Source organism: Natator depressus, chromosome 2, assembly GCF_965152275.1.
Source record: "Natator depressus isolate rNatDep1 chromosome 2, rNatDep2.hap1, whole genome shotgun sequence".
In the NCBI taxonomy this organism is placed as follows: Eukaryota; Metazoa; Chordata; order Testudines; family Cheloniidae; genus Natator; species Natator depressus.
In genome coordinates, this window is record NC_134235.1 from 246,294,865 (window position 1) to 246,310,291 (window position 15,427).

The 15,427-nt window shown below is 44.4% G+C and overlaps 2 protein-coding genes across 2 annotated transcripts in view; one reads left to right on the forward strand and one right to left on the reverse strand.

Annotated features, from left to right (window-relative positions):
* Positions 1 to 4,103: 4,103 nt before the first annotated feature.
* On the reverse strand, positions 4,104 to 6,883 carry HTR5A (5-hydroxytryptamine receptor 5A). Its single transcript, XM_074943430.1, has 2 exons — positions 6,155 to 6,883; positions 4,104 to 5,220 (listed from the first exon to the last, which is right to left on the reverse strand). Exons 1-2 carry the CDS (start codon positions 6,881 to 6,883, stop codon positions 4,888 to 4,890), a joined length of 1,062 nt encoding a protein of 353 aa, XP_074799531.1. The 3' UTR covers positions 4,104 to 4,887.
* A 504-nt stretch (positions 6,884 to 7,387) lies between these two features.
* PAXIP1 (PAX interacting protein 1) overlaps positions 7,388 to 15,427 on the forward strand; it is a 125,013-nt gene continuing 116,973 nt past the window's right edge. Inside the window, exon 1 of the mRNA XM_074946288.1 lies at positions 7,388 to 7,522. Within this exon, the coding sequence (XP_074802389.1) occupies positions 7,520 to 7,522 (3 nt within the window). The 5' untranslated portion in view covers positions 7,388 to 7,519. The remainder of the gene's footprint in view (positions 7,523 to 15,427) is intronic.

Below are 15,427 nucleotides of genomic sequence, written 5' to 3' on the forward strand. Positions count from 1 at the left end.
CCGCTGCCAGGTGTCTCAGCAGCAATTTTAATGAGAAGTCCAGTCAAATTATCGAAACACGTAGACATACCTGGCACATCTCTGGCTGTGTTAGATTAGCACATTTCCTGCCTGCTTTGTCTGACCACATTGAAAAGGAAGTCCAACAGCATTCCAGGAAAAAAAAATAAGCCAACCTGTTTTCTGTTTGAATCGAAGGGCAGTCAGCTGTGACCTTCTCTCCTTCCTCAGAATAAAGCAACTAATGTAAGTAACAGATTGTCTTAAAAGCTGCTGCTCCCTGAGCCTTGATAATTGCATTCAGTGTGCTGCAAGGCTCATCACCAGGCAGCATTTAGCACACAGCTTATTTGATCTAGTTATTGAGTCTCAGTACAGGTGTTCCCGGCTGTTCATTGAACTGTCACAGCACTGAGAGGAAAATGCATTAATTGTAAATTTGGAAAAGGTTAGTTAAATCTTTTCTGGCGATACTACACTGTCATGAAATAGCACAGGAGGAGCAATAATGGATAATAATGGCCTTCAGAGAAATTAAATTGAAGTTTTGTACCAGCACTTAGCATTTATACAGTGTTCCACATTCTAAGCGCTTTAAAAATGTGAACTAATTAATCCTCACAACACCCTGATAAGGTAGATAAGTACATATTAGTATTTTCATTGTACAGAATGGAAAATTGAAGCAGAAAAACAAACTCTTTTGGGGCAGGAACTCTCTCTCTCTGTACAGCACCTAGCACATCAAGGTCCTGATTTGTGCCACTGGGCCCTGCCCCAAAATAACTGACTTGTGCAAGACCTCAGAGCTGGGATCAGAATTCAGGAGTTCCTGGCTCCTCCACTTTGTGCTCAGATCACACCTCTGTCTCATTTTAGGTGTGAATCTCTAGAATGATCTTTGGGATAGAAATCTTTCTTATACCCATGTTACGTGGCTAGAATGATATGAGATCAAATCTTGCCGTCCTAAGTCCTGAGTAAGAGCTGCAGGATTTGATCATTAGTGTAGATAACTGGAGCTAGTCAGTAGCCATTACTTGCAGAAGGGTACTGTGGATTTTAATATGATGTAGTTTGTTAAAGCACAACTATAGACAAATCAGAATTTTCTAATACCATTTTATAATCTTCTCATGTCCTTTTGCTTGTGTAGAAATGACACCAAAGGAAAAATTAACGAGAAAACGTAAAATATCTTTTACAGGACCAATTTCCGTTGGTGAGAGAGACAAGCTTTCGAGCAACACAGGGCTCTTCTTCAGGTCCGTGAAACTATGGCTATGTTTATACAGCACACCTTACAACGGCGCGGCTAGCTTCGTTGACAGGCGCACGGCTCCCACCAACAAAGCGCTGTCCACACTGGCGCTTTTCATTGCTAAAACTTTTGTCATTCAGGGATGTGTTTTTTTCATACCCCTGAGGGACAAAAGTGCTAGTGTAGACCTAGCTTTTGGCCAGGTCGACATTGTGAGGTCTCCTGTGTAGCCACTTTTTGATGGAGGGAGAAAGAGAGCTCTCCTGTGGACGTAATTAAACCACCCCCAACAAGTGGTAGTCACTATGTCAGAGTGAGAGCCTCTCCTGCCACCATAGCACTGTCCACACCAGCGTTTTTGTCGGTAATACTTATGTCGGTAAGGGGTGTGTTCTTTTTCTCACACCTGACTGACAAAATGCTATTGTAGAGAAAGCCAGACTCTCAGTGCCACAGCTAAATATAAGGTGGAACAGATTGTTTAACGTAAGTAGCTAACACATATTTCAATGGACCATTCAAGATGAAGTGGCCCATTAACACCCCTCCAGTCATGGGTGAGGGGGGAAAAGACACAAGAAAAGCGGGGGGGAGAAGGTAGCTGTGTGGAGGGGTTGTTAGTGGGTATATATTGTTGTAATAAGTCATAAATCCTTGAAACATGTGTTGTGAATATTGCCAAGCACAGCTGCTCAGACCAGTTAAATAGTCTTCCTTCTATTTTCAAGCACTGGTGAGTAGAACAGAAGCTCTGCCTGGACAACAAACATTGAAGTGGTTTCTTTCTAGTCATTCTTGGCTTCACAGCTTTCCACTAAATAAATAAATAAATGTAGCATCTTCAATAGTGAAACAATCACATCCATACACAGCACAGAGCTGGTCATCATCAGTAAAAATGTGGCTTGTGGGTTTATTAGATTATCTAAGATGTCAGAGCTTTCACTGAAAATAGTTTAAAACCATACAACAAAAGTACTAAAAGGCTCATTTAATGTCTGCAGTTTGTCCATGGTTAGAGCACAACCTTATTCAGAGAACCTGCTCAAGTGGATTTATGACAGATTATGCCTCTCTCACTCATTTTTTGTTCGATAATGAATATTTTAAAAATTCCCCAGGTAAGACATCTTGGATGAAATCCAAGCCCCTTGAAGTAAATGAGAAAGTTTTGCCATTGACTTAAATAGGGCCAGGATTTCATCCTTTGTTTTGAAACATTAAACTGCCTCCTGCAAGCACCAGGCAGTGCATGGGGCCAGACTGGCCAGGATGCTGAAAGCTTAAAGGCCTCTTACCACCCAGGCCAGGATTTTTGCTTGATTTGAAGGACCAGTGACAGGTTTAAGGTCCGATGTCTCATGCGCCATGGTGGCTAGAAACTAATCCTGCACATCACTGGAAAGCTTTCCAGTGATTTATAGCATTTTTTTCTCTTTATCTTTGCTTCAAGATATCAGACCCTGAAGTCATGTAATTCTGATTCCCATCTTGTCTTCTCCTCCATCTTTTAAATTCCAGTCTGATTTTAATAGTTGCACCTCAAGAACTGATAGTTGGAGGTAATGCTGTTCTCCATCTGAAAACCTGTCATTGTAGCAGTCCTAGGGCAGAAAGCATGTATCTGTACTTTTAGGGGCAAGTGACATAGCAGTTGCTAAAATCATGCTGGTGAAGTGGAGGCACAAGAAGAAAGCAAAACAGTAAGCAGCAGCCAGAACCTGCATTTATGGTAGAAAGTGGGCAACAAGGGTAGATTTGATCCTAATCTAGACAGAAGGCATGTCTGTTGATGGTTTATGCTTGAAGCATAGCATGCTGGCCCTTGACACAGGGCCCCCCCATTGCTGGAAACCTTAGACTCCTAGGGTCAAAATTCATTAGCCACTAAATATACTTAGATTGGTCATTAGCTCCCACTGAAATCAGCTGGAGTCTTTCCTTTGACTTCAGTGGGAATGGTATCACATTCTAGAAAGTAAAATGCAGCTTTGAACTGATGTGCATTTTGAAATACATTTTAAGAAATTTGCCCCAAAGTTGATTAAAATACATTCATGAATTAGAGTAACTTCCTTTGTGTAACACAGATATTAAGTTTAAACATTCGCAGTCAAGGAACACCTGTGTATTTCATAACTATAGCAGGCATATGAAACAGATGTTTTCAATGATGCACCCCTTTCCTCTCACTCTATTGCACATAACAAATTAAGCTTCCACAACGAGTAAATACAGAAAAACTTGCTACACTGAATCCAATAGTAAATATCCCACTGTTAATAGATCCATAATGCAGAAGCCTTTTCTCATATCTTTATCTAGTGGTTATATCTGGGGAATAAGATTCATTTTTAGAGTTAAAATGAATCTCTGTTTGCAACACAGATTCCATTCTTCACCTCTGAAAAAACAGCTTTTTCAGTAAAATAGCTGGTTTCACACAAAAACAATGAGGAGTGTGGTGGAACCTTAAAGACTAACAGATTTATTTGGGCATAAGCTTTTGTGGGTAAAAACCCCACTTCTTCAGATGCATGTTTCACACAATCATGAGAAACCCTACTGCTAAAGGGGTCTGGCTTTGCATATGGGAATATGCAAATTAAGGGTTCTGAAATGCAAAGAGCAGCTAAGCGGGCACTGGGCTTCAAAAACCCTTTTCAGAGCAACAGCCATGTTAGTCTGTATTCGCAAAAAGAAAAGGAGTACTTGTGGCACCTTAGAGACTAACCAATTTATTTGAGCATAAGCTTTCGTGAGCTACAGCTCACTTCATCGGATCCGATGAAGTGAGCTGTAGCTCACGAAAGCTTATGCTCAAATAAATTGGTTAGTCTCTAAGGTGCCACAAGTACTCCTTTTCTTTTTGCAAAAACCCTTTTGTGTCACATGGACTCCTCTGCCCTGCTCTTGCAACCAAACTGCCCCGAGTGACATCACTGAAGAGAGGGTAAAGTCAAACATATGCTGGAAAAGGACCCGGCTGGAGACTCAGCAAGCCCTTGTTTGCTGTTTACAAAACAACTGGCTTGAAGGGTGGGGTTTTTTTTTTTTTTTTTGAAGTTTTGACACAGCCCTGGCTGGGATGATTTAGTTGGGGATTGGTCCTGCTTTGAGCAGGGGGTTGGACTAGATGACCTCCTGAGGTCCATTCCAACCCAGAGATTCCATGATTCTAAGGGTGGGAAAGGAAGTGTGGGCAGAGTCTCTGAGGGCTGCTGAATTTCAGAAGCAATCTTTTATGAGCTCAGTGAATCCTTATGGTGATCTCTGTAGTGGAGAGTTTCTTTCAGTGTTCCCCAGTCTGTTTAGGACAGTGGTTCTTAATCTCTTGTACTGGTGACCCCTTTCATATAGCTAGCCTCTGAGTGCTACCCCCACCTTATAAATTAAAAACACTTTTTTATATCTTTAAACACCATTATAAATGCTGGATGCAAAGCAGGGTTTGGGGTGGAGGCTGACAGCTCCCAACCCCCCCATGTAATAATTTTGCGACCCCGAGGGGTCCTGACCCCCAGTTTGAGAACCCCTGGTATAGGATGTGCTAAGTAGGGAAGGTGATGGATCTTTAGAGGGGCTGCTGGAGAACAGGGGGTTTCCTCCTATGTCCTGCTTGCTGCTCAGTGCTGTCTGGAAAACAGGTTCCTGAAGGCATTGTTGTAGTTTTTGTTGAAAGCCGTATAGATCAATGGATTAAAAAAGGAATTAGAATAGCCGAGCCATAGAAAAATACTTTTCCAAATGGGTGGGATGTCACAGGAGCAGAGAGGGTTGATGAGTTCAGTGATGAAGAAGGGGATCCAGCATAGTACGAAGACCCCAATAAGGATGCCCACCATGAGGATAGCTTTCTTCTCCTTTTGCTCTCTCCACGTGTCTCCATCGGTCTGGAAGGTAACAGTGGCGTGACGGACCGTGAAGACCATTTGGGATTGTTGGGAGGCCTCCTTCACCTGCCAGATGTGAGCACAAGCATCAACATATGCACCCTGCCTGCTGCCCATCATCACACCAGGCATATTGCATGTGTCAGCAAACCTACAGTACAGCTGTAGTTATATGAATGTGATTGGGCACACTGAAGTAGTTTGGGTCAGCAGTGCAACTTTATCATATTTAAGAGATGTGAGGTTATGTCACTGTTTTGGGTAATAGGGAGTTTTAAATAACTGAGGTTAGAAAAATAGCAGTGATAGTGGAAACTGCATATGCACAATTACTCCACCTATCACAATCCAACCATGTATATTTCACACATTTAGTACAATCAGAACAGTAAATCTCTCTCACACACACAACCCTGCCTGCTTCTTCTGACTATACTACTCTCTCTGAGGGGCATACGATGGGGGAAGGATAAAAATGCAGTCGGAGAGCATACAACATACATTATCGCCAAAAACAGTCATATAGCTCATTAATACATCAGCTAGCCATGAGTTCAAAGCATCCAGCCACCATTAGGAAACAATTTGCAAGGTAGTGTAGGTGTCTGCACAGACACACGTTTTCCCTTAGACTTTGTCAGGTTATTTTCCATATTCTGGGTGGCTACCTATAGACCCTCCACCCCCAATTCCTAAGGGGCAGAGTCACCTGTGAAAGCCTTAGTCATACAAGTGAGCACTGATCCACAGGATTTCAAGGATTTCAGTGAGTCACTGCTCACCAGCCTGAATCAGAGGTTCACAGTCAGGCTCAAAAGTTCCCGCACAACGTTTCCACTAGCACTCAGTGACTGCACACTTGGCCTGCAAGTCTCCCTTCTAGACCTGACAGTGCTCCACAGTCCTTGGGCAAGTTTCCCCCCCTGCAGGGCTGGGCCATGGACATCATCCCAGCTGCCACTCAGCCCAGGCCAGCTGGCAAACCCCAGGCTCGACCCACCTCTAGCCCTTCGGGGGCGATGGAGTTGCTCTTCCGGGATCCGATGCGAAACTTGGCCGCCTTGTAGATCTTCCAGTAGACGAAGAGCACGACGCAGAGCGGCAGGTAGAAGGCGCCGAAGGTGGAGAAGACGGTGTAGGAAGGCTCCTTGCTGACCTGGCACTCCTGGCTGCCCTCGGAGTAGGTCTCGCCCCAGCCGAAGAGCAGCGGGGCCAGGGCGATGACGGCAGAGAGGGCCCAGGTGAGGGCGATCATGGCGTTGGAGATGCAGCGGCGGGAGCGCAGGGTGTACTCGAGGTGGCGGCTGAGGGACCAGTAGCGGTCCAGGGCAATGGCCGTCACGTTCCAGATGCTGGCCGTGCAGCACAGCACGTCGAAGGCGATCCACACCTGGCACAGCCGCCGGCCCAGCCGCCAGCGCCGCCCGGCCAGTTCATGCACCAGGCTGAGGGGCATGACCAGGGCCGCCACCATCACGTCGGAGGCGGCCAGGGAGGCCACCAGGTTGTGGGGCACGCGGTGGAAGGCGCGCACCCGCAGGATGGTGGCCAGCACCAGCACGTTCCACAGGAAGGTGGCGGCGGCCAGCAGCGCCAGCAGGGTGAGCAGCAGCACGCCGAACACCGACAGCGGGGCGCCGCCGGCCAGGGCCGCCGGGGGGCCGCCGCCGCCGCTCCGGTTGGCCGCTGCTGCCCACGGGGTGGCGGAGAGGTTCAGGGGCCCGTCCATGCCGGCCGCCGCCTGGGAAGGGCGCGGCGGAGGGCGGCCGCGGGACTCAGGGCGCGGGCGGCGGCGGGCTGGGCGCCGGCTGCGCCTCCGTACCCGGCCCGAGGCAAAGTTTGCGGAGAGGCGCGGCCATGGCGCCGGCGGGAGGGAGCGTGCCCGCGGGCTCGGCGCCGGGGACGGGAACGAGAGAACAGCCCGGCCCCTCCGCGAGCGAGCCCTGCTGGCCGCCCCGCCGGGGGGAGCCCGCCCCGGGCGCCTGAGCCGCGCTCCCTAGCGTAGCTGCGGCTCCGCGCCCGGCAGTGCAGGGCTGGGAGCGGCGACGAGCGCAAGTCCGAGCCGGCGGCGGGGCTTTATCAAAGAGGAGAATGACTCCGACGTCAAAACGTGGCCCATCAGCTGACGGCAACCCCCCTTCCCTCCAGTCCTCCCTGGGCGAACGCACCCCTCGCTCCGCGAGAGCCTGTCTTCCCCGGCCGGGTGGCGGCCCCTGCCTCGGTCGCTCGCTCGCTCGCTCGCTGCCAGGTGGAGGAGGAGCCCGCTTGGGTTCGGCACCTGCTGCTCAGCTCAGTGCCCTGCTGCTCCTCGCCCTGAAAGTCTCCAAGAACAGCCCAGGCGTCTTGCAGAGGACTGCACCAGCAGATGGTAAATGGATTCCCTCCTCTGTGCTCAGCTTAGTGCTTCGCTCACTGTCACAACTTATTCATCTCCTGCACCTATTACCCTGTTCAGCTAGGATGCTGGTCTGCACTTGCTCGTATGAATAAACTCATACGAGATTTGGTTTGCGAGAAGAAAGGGGGTTAATTTACAGTGAGGGATCCATCTTCTATTACAAGGGAGCAGGTATCCATAGCTTAGGTTTATAGGCACTTTAACCAAAGCTCTGTTCTACCTGGCAAGGTGCATATGCATGTAACCAACTGGTCAGGTGGGTTACCTGTGCATATATGAAAATAGATCTTGGGCTTCAGCAGAGCAGAGACAGATTAAAGTTGTCTGTGGTCTCAAGTGTGTTGGTAAAAGGAGCTGGAGAATAAGAGCTTTTCAAAATCATGCTTAGTCATTTCAGTTTCTAGATGTTTATCTAGAGATTAGCTATAGTTAAGTCAACTCAGCTTTTCCAGTACTGCTTTTTTGCTAAGTGTTTGGGGCATCCATCATGCAACCATCCCACTTCATTGGTGCTGCTTTTTCATGGACTTTAATTTCCCCTGTTGTGAAATAGAATTTTAAAATTGAAAAGAATTACACCTAGATGTTTTAAAAACTCAGAAGTTACTGGCAATGTTAATATACTCACACTGAATGTGTCTCACAGTACCGCATGTATCTAACAAGCCATCTAGTATGTGTAAGGGGTCAAGTGACTGTTTCTTCTGGAATCTCACCTTTTGCATATCCTGACTTTTAACTATAATTAACTTTTTATTAAAGCTGAACAGAATACTTCTTTGACTACTACACATTTTTGTATTTAAAAAATTTGTACTTACTTTTTTTTATTATTATTTCTGTAACAGTAGTGATTAGAGGCGCCAAATGGAGTCAGGGCCCCATTGTGCTAGGCACTGTACAGACACAGAGAGACAGTCAGTACCTTAATCAGCTTAACAAACTAACTGGACAAGACAAACAGGAGGTGGGAGAAAGGAAATAAGTAAATAAATATTAAGGAAGAGTGATAGATAGACTTAATGCAGTTCCATTGGATTTAGGGGAAGAAATAAAGATGTAACAGTTCTGTAGAGAAGCACAACAGCACAGTACCATAGGCAATAGCATAACTAAAAATCAAATGGGTATTTGGTACTGCACATTTTTAATCTCCATAGAACTTTTTATATTCAAGCTACTCAGTAAGGGCTAGAGACATGTGATGTTTCAGAGTTCAGCCTATTTGCATACTACTCATATAGGAGGCATGCGGGGTTTTGCTTCTCAGTGCTGCCAGGTGAAAGAAACACATCAAGAAAAAGTTGGAGAATGTAGGGTTGTCGCGATGTGGTTTGGAGGGGGCAGAGGGGGAGATTGGCACTATACCACACTTTTAGAGGCATACCATTACTTTTTCTCTTGTGCACAGGAATAACCACAATGTTTTTGATGGGAAAAGTCTCTTTTCCACTCACAACTCAAATATAGCTGAATGGATTTTGCACAGATTTATAAAGCATCCCTTTTGGGGCTGAACCCAATCCCAGAAAGTTCCTGATCCTGCAAGATTCTGAGCCTCCTCAATTACCACTGACCTCAAGGTCTTGAAGGAATCACTTAACACCTATCAGGATCAGGCCTATATTAATTAGTGGGCCTTTCCCAATAAACTGCAGAAACACAAAGCTAAACATTATGTGGTATGTGCTCCTAAGACCAAAATACAGGTGCTATTGCTTTAGGAAGAAGTAAACAAGAGTAACCATGAGAAAAATTGGAAACGTAACCATGAAAGCTGAAGCATAAATCTAGATGAGGTATGTTCAGTGTGTCCTCTCACTATGCACTAGGATTTTCACTATTGTATTGACTGGACCTCTCACTAAAGGTATTAACAAAAAGAAAAGGAGGACTTGTGGCACCTTAGAGACTAACCAATTTATTTGAGCATGAGCTTTCGTGAGCTACAGCTCACTTCATCGGATGCATACTGTGGAAATTGCAGAAGACATTATATACACAGACACCATGAAACAATACCTCCTCCCACCCCACTCTCCTGCTGGTAATAGCTTATCTAAAGTGATCATCAAGTTGGGCCATTTCCAGCACAAATCCAGGTTTTCTCACCCTCCGCCCCCCCACAGACAAACTCACTCTCTTGCTGGTAATAGCCCATCCAAAGTGACCACTGTCTTCACAATGTGCTACTTTGGATGGGCTATTACCAGCAAGAAAGTGAGTTTGTCTGTGGGGGGGCGGAGGGTGAGAAAACCTGGATTTGTGCTGGAAATGGCCCAACTTGATGATCACTTTAGATAAGCTATTACCAGCAGGAGAGTGGGGTGGGAGGAGGTATATATAATGTCTTCTGCAATTTCCACAGTATGCATCCGATGAAGTGAGCTGTAGCTCACGAAAGCTCATGCTCAAATAAATTGGTTAGTCTCTAAGGTGCCACAAGTCCTCCTTTTCTTTTTGCGAATACAGACTAACACGGCTGTTACTCTGAAACCTAAAGGTATTAACAGATTCCTGGGGACTGAATGGATCAGGAAAGAGTTAATTGGAAATAGCTCTTTCATCTGGAAGTCACCTGCTGAATCCATCTTGACAGAAAACTATTACTTTAAAGAACAAAATCCTCCCTGCTTTACTCACATAGGTAATCCCATTGATCCCACTTCTGGGGTTGGGATTCAGTATGCTTCTCTGCAGAACCTGGGTCTCTTTGCCCTGTTCTTCCAGGGGTTGCTTTTTTATCCTTCGGAAGTCTGTCTCATAAACCTGATCAAATGGGTTCATGCAGGATAGACTTGAAAGCAGTTAATTCTCTGCATCGTCTTCTAAGTACTGGTAAGTGGGGGGCTATAAGAAGTGTTTTTCTGCCTTCCTGCTGAAATTAACTCTTGAGAGGTGTTAAGTATGTGCAACTCTCATTGATTTCACTGGTGGTAGCACGGTGATGCTCAACCAGTTTGTGAGGAGCCCATAAGAGGCAATTATGAGATATTTGTCTCACGAGCCTTCTGTAAATTTCCTGCAGGATAAGCCAACTAAAGGCTGACCACTATTGCATACACAAATGCACACATCACACCTGAAAGTTGTTGTCCACATTCCTGTTAAAGTTTCTTTTTTAAATAACTTTATTAAAATGAATTATGCTTTTAAGAGTAACTAGTATGATGGAGGTCCATCAACATAAGTATATTCCACCATGTGTCTCTCTTTTAGAATAACAGACACAGAGAGAAATATTAAGAAGAAATTGTATGCAGGAAGATGAAGTTTCTTTAGTTTAATACATGAGCTTTGACTATCAAAGTGTCCAGTACAAACTCTCAAGAATCTGCCAGTAAGACACACTGCACTGATGACAGGAAATGGATGGATCTATAAAATGCAGTTGTTGTTCTGACCCTTTTTCCTGATGGTAAGTTGTAGAAGAGATTTGTTTCTCACAAGCTTTAGGCATTTTGGTGGCAAACTGGCATTGGTGCTAGTAAATTGGTGAAACTGTGGGAAAGTTTGTGATGTCACTAGACTGCAAATGGACTACTTGGTGTGTGTTCTCCTGAATGTCATTCTGCTTCATCCCAGGCAGCTGATGACCTATATTTATATAAATCCTTTTGGACGGTGGCAATTTTCTGCAGAACACCAGAGAAGAAATTATATAAATGTTAAGACCCTTCTCTTACCAGTCAAGATGTCATCCTGAAGGTCTGATTTCTTTACCCTTTTATGAAGGATGAATACAGAAATAATTCTAAATAGTTTTCTGTGTTGGCCTTTGGGGTTCCCCAGTGCTCTCAAGTTGGTTTTGTTGTTATAATGCAGTGTCAACCTGCATAGTAATGAAAGAACCATTGACATCAGAAATAAAATGCAGATGTCTTCTAAGGGATATTTTTTCCCCATCTGTAGTCCCTTAATCCTGGTTTCTTGATATGCAGTTGAAAGCTTCCTTGTTACTTGGCAATACCATTTCCTGAACAGCCACTCCACTACTGCTTTGTTTACCTGCCAAGTGTTTCTGTTGGCATAATTGACTTATCAGTGTGCTGCCTTCCCACATTGTGGATTGCTTTCAGGAGAATAATCTGAGATCCAGGAGATGGATCTGAGCTAATATGCGTCAGATCCACATTCACATTTTTTCCTCTAGACATGGAATGTGTGCTCAGTTGCTTGCCTTTTAAGTAAAGGTTGTCAGTTCTCATCAGACTTGTAGATTTCTTTAAAAAAGAAAAGGAGGACTTGTGGCACCTTAGAGACTAACAAATTTATTTGAGCATAAGCTTTCAGCTTAAGCTTTGAGCTACAGGTTACTTCATCGGATGCATTCAGTGGAAAATACAGTGGGGAGATTTATATACACAGAGAACATGAAACAATGGGTGTTACCATACACACTGTAACGAGAGTGATCAGGTAAGGTGAGCTACTATCAGCAGGAGAGCGGGGAACGTCACGGGAGGGGGTGGAACGTTCTCAGTTCTTGTCGACTGCTGGAAATGGCCCACCTTGATTATCACTACAAAAGGTTCCCTTCCCCCCCCTCCTGCTGGTAATAGCTGACCTTAACTGAGCACTCTCATTACAGTGCGTATGCTAACACCCATTGTTTCATGTTCTCTGTGTATATAAATCTCCCCACTGTATTTTCCACTGAATGCATCCGATGAAGTGAGCTGTAGCTCATGAAAGCTTATGCTCAAATAAATTTGTTAGTCTCTAAGGTGCCACAAGTCCTCCTTTTCTTTTTGTGGATACAGACTAACACGGCTGCTACTCTGAAACCTGTAGATTTCTCTGTTTCAGCCTTTTGATATTGTGCAAATTGCTGTTAATTTGAGTAAGTTAAACACTCCATGTTCTGAAACCATAGTACTGAGACATGGTGAAGTACCTTCATGGATGCATTTCATGAGTGGGTGAAGTGATACCTGGATATATTTTGTGAAGCTATTTATTTAGACATTTAGATCAGTGCCCACCACAAAAGCAACTGGGAGCCTTCTACAACTAAAACCAGTCATTCCTAAGCTAACAACATATTAAACTGTAGGGTCTGATCATGCAGACTCTCTCACACTGAGTAATAATTGGGTCTACTAGTGAGTAGGGACTGCTTATACAAGTAAGGGTTTGCAGGACTGTGTCTCATATTCATAGACAGTACATTACAGCTAATTCCATCAATAGGTCCATGTAAAGATGTGTTTTTCCATGCATTCTGTATGTAAGTTCTATGAGACAGATTTCCCTTTCGCACAGAAAAAAACAAAACAGGAAAGCTGTAGGGGGAAAGAAAACTCCATAAGGTTCCCATCACAGGGTTCTCCTCACAGTATCCCATCTAGTGGGAAGGGGACAGCGCATGGATTTTGGAGGCCAGCCCCAATCTCCCAAACTTGCATATTTTAGGAATCCACAAGGAAGGATATCCCCACTTTTGCATGGAGCCTGGAGCCATCCTTGTGGGCCCCTGGAAACACAATTCCTGCTGGAGCTGTTCTGCTATGGAAGAGACTTAAATGGAGATAATACAAAGTGTCAGCACCCACCGGGATTCCTCTGCAGAAATTTTGGGTGCAGAGCAGAGGTTAGTGCCATGGTACACTCTCCTGTGCTGCTGCTCCTCCTGTCCCCAGCACCCCTCTACACAGATCCCCCAAAGAGGGGCAAATAAGTAGGGCCAGTTGTGGGAACAGTGCTGCAGAGGTGGTTTTGTCCTGCTTCTGCATGGAAGGTGGGGGGCTGTGTATGGGGAGGTCTTTCTCCAGACACAGATTTCTGGGAGATTAGACAAGCGCATGTGTGGTTCGATGGAGGCAGATTACAAAAGCCCACAGGTAAGTAAAAAACGTGGAGACTTGGGAGAAGGGTCAGAATCTGGAGGGAGCATTGGTCGTTTAGCAGTGATAAGGGAGAGACCAGAGAGAATATACGGGGGAAATCAAATCAATATCTTAGATATCTGTATACTAACGCAAGAAGAATGGGGAATAAGTAGGAAGAACTTGAAATGCTAGTGAATAAACACAACTATGACATAGCTGGCATCACAGAGACTTGGTGGGATAATATGGATGACTGGAATATTGGTATAGAAGGGTACAGCTTGCTCAGGAAGGACAGGCAGGGGAAAAATGGAGGAGGTGTTGTCTTATATATTAAAAATGTGTATATTTGGACTGAGGTTGAGATGGAAACAGAAGACAGACTTGTTGGAAGTCTCTGCGTAAGGAAAAAAAGGGGTAAAAACCAAGGTTGATGTCATGGTAAGGGTCTACTACAGACAGTCTAACCAGGAAGAAGAGGTGGAGGAGGCTTAACTAACAAAATCAACCAAAGCACAGGACTTGGTGGTGATGGGGGACTTCAACTACCTAGACATCTGTTGAGAAAATAGCACAGCAGGGCATAGATTATCCTACAAATTCTTGGAATATATTGAAGACCATTTTTTATTTCAGAAGGTGGAGAAAGCTACTAGGGGAGAGACTGTTCTAGTTTTGATTTTGACAAATAGGGAGGAACTGGTTGAGAATTTGAAAGTGGAATGCAGTTTAGGTGAAAGTAATCATGAATTGGCAGACTTAATGATTTTAAGGAAAGGTAGGAGGTAAAACTGCAGAATAAAGATAATGGATTTCAAGAAGGCAAACTTTAGCAAACTCAGGGAGTTGACAGGTAAGATCCCATGGGAAGCAAGTCTAAGGAGAAAACGTTCAAAAGAGTTGGCAGTTTTTCAGAGAGACATTATTAAGGGCACATAAGCAAACTATCCCACTGTGTAGGAAAGATAGGTAGAATGGCAAGAGACCATACTGGCTTAACCAGGAGATCTTCAATTATCTGAAACTCAAAAAAAGAGTCTGATCAAAAGTGGAAACTAGGTCAAATTTCAAAGGATGAATAGAAACAAATAACATAAGCATGTAGGTACAAAATTAGAACAGCCAAGGTACAAAATGAGATTAAATTAGCTATAGACATAAAGGGTAACAAGAAAATGTTATGCAAATACACTAGAAGCAACAGGAAGACCAAGGACAGGGTAGGCCCGTTACTCAATGGGAGGGTGGGGGGAACAATAACAGAAAATGTGGAAATGGCAGAAGTGCTCAATGACTTTTTTTTGTTTGTTTTCACCAAAAAGGTTATCAGTGACTGGATAACTAACATAGTGAATGACACTGGAAATGAGGTAGGATCAGAGGCTAAAATAGGGAAAGAACAAGCTAAAAATTACTTAGACAAGTTAGTTGTCTTCAAGCCACCAGAGCCAGATGAAATACAGCCTAGAATACTCAAGGAGCTGACTGAGGAGATAAGCCATTAGTGATTTATCTCTGAAAACTCATGGAAGATGGGAGAGATTCCAGAGGACTGGAAAAGGGCAAATATAGTTCCCATCTATAAAAAGGGAAATAAGGACAACCCATGGAATTACAGACCAGTCAGCTTAGCTTTGGTACCCAAAAAGATAATGGAGCAAATAAGCAATCAGTTTGCAAACATCTAAAAGATAAGGTGATAAGTAACAGCATGGATTTGTCAAGAATAAATTGTGTCAAATCAACCTAATAACTATCCTTGACAGAGTGTAACAAGACTTGTACATATGAGGGAAGCAGTAGATGTGGTATATTTTGACTTTAGTAAGGCTTTTGATACTGTCTTGCATGACCTTCTCATAAACAAACTGGAGAAATACAGTCTAGATGGAGCTACTGTAAAGTGGGTGCATAACTGGTTGGAAAACTGTTCCCAGAGAGTAGTTATCAGTGGTTCACAATCAAGCTGGAAGGACATATCAAGTGAGGTCCTGCAGGAATCAGTTTTGCGTCCGGTTCTGTTCAATATCTTAATCAATGATTT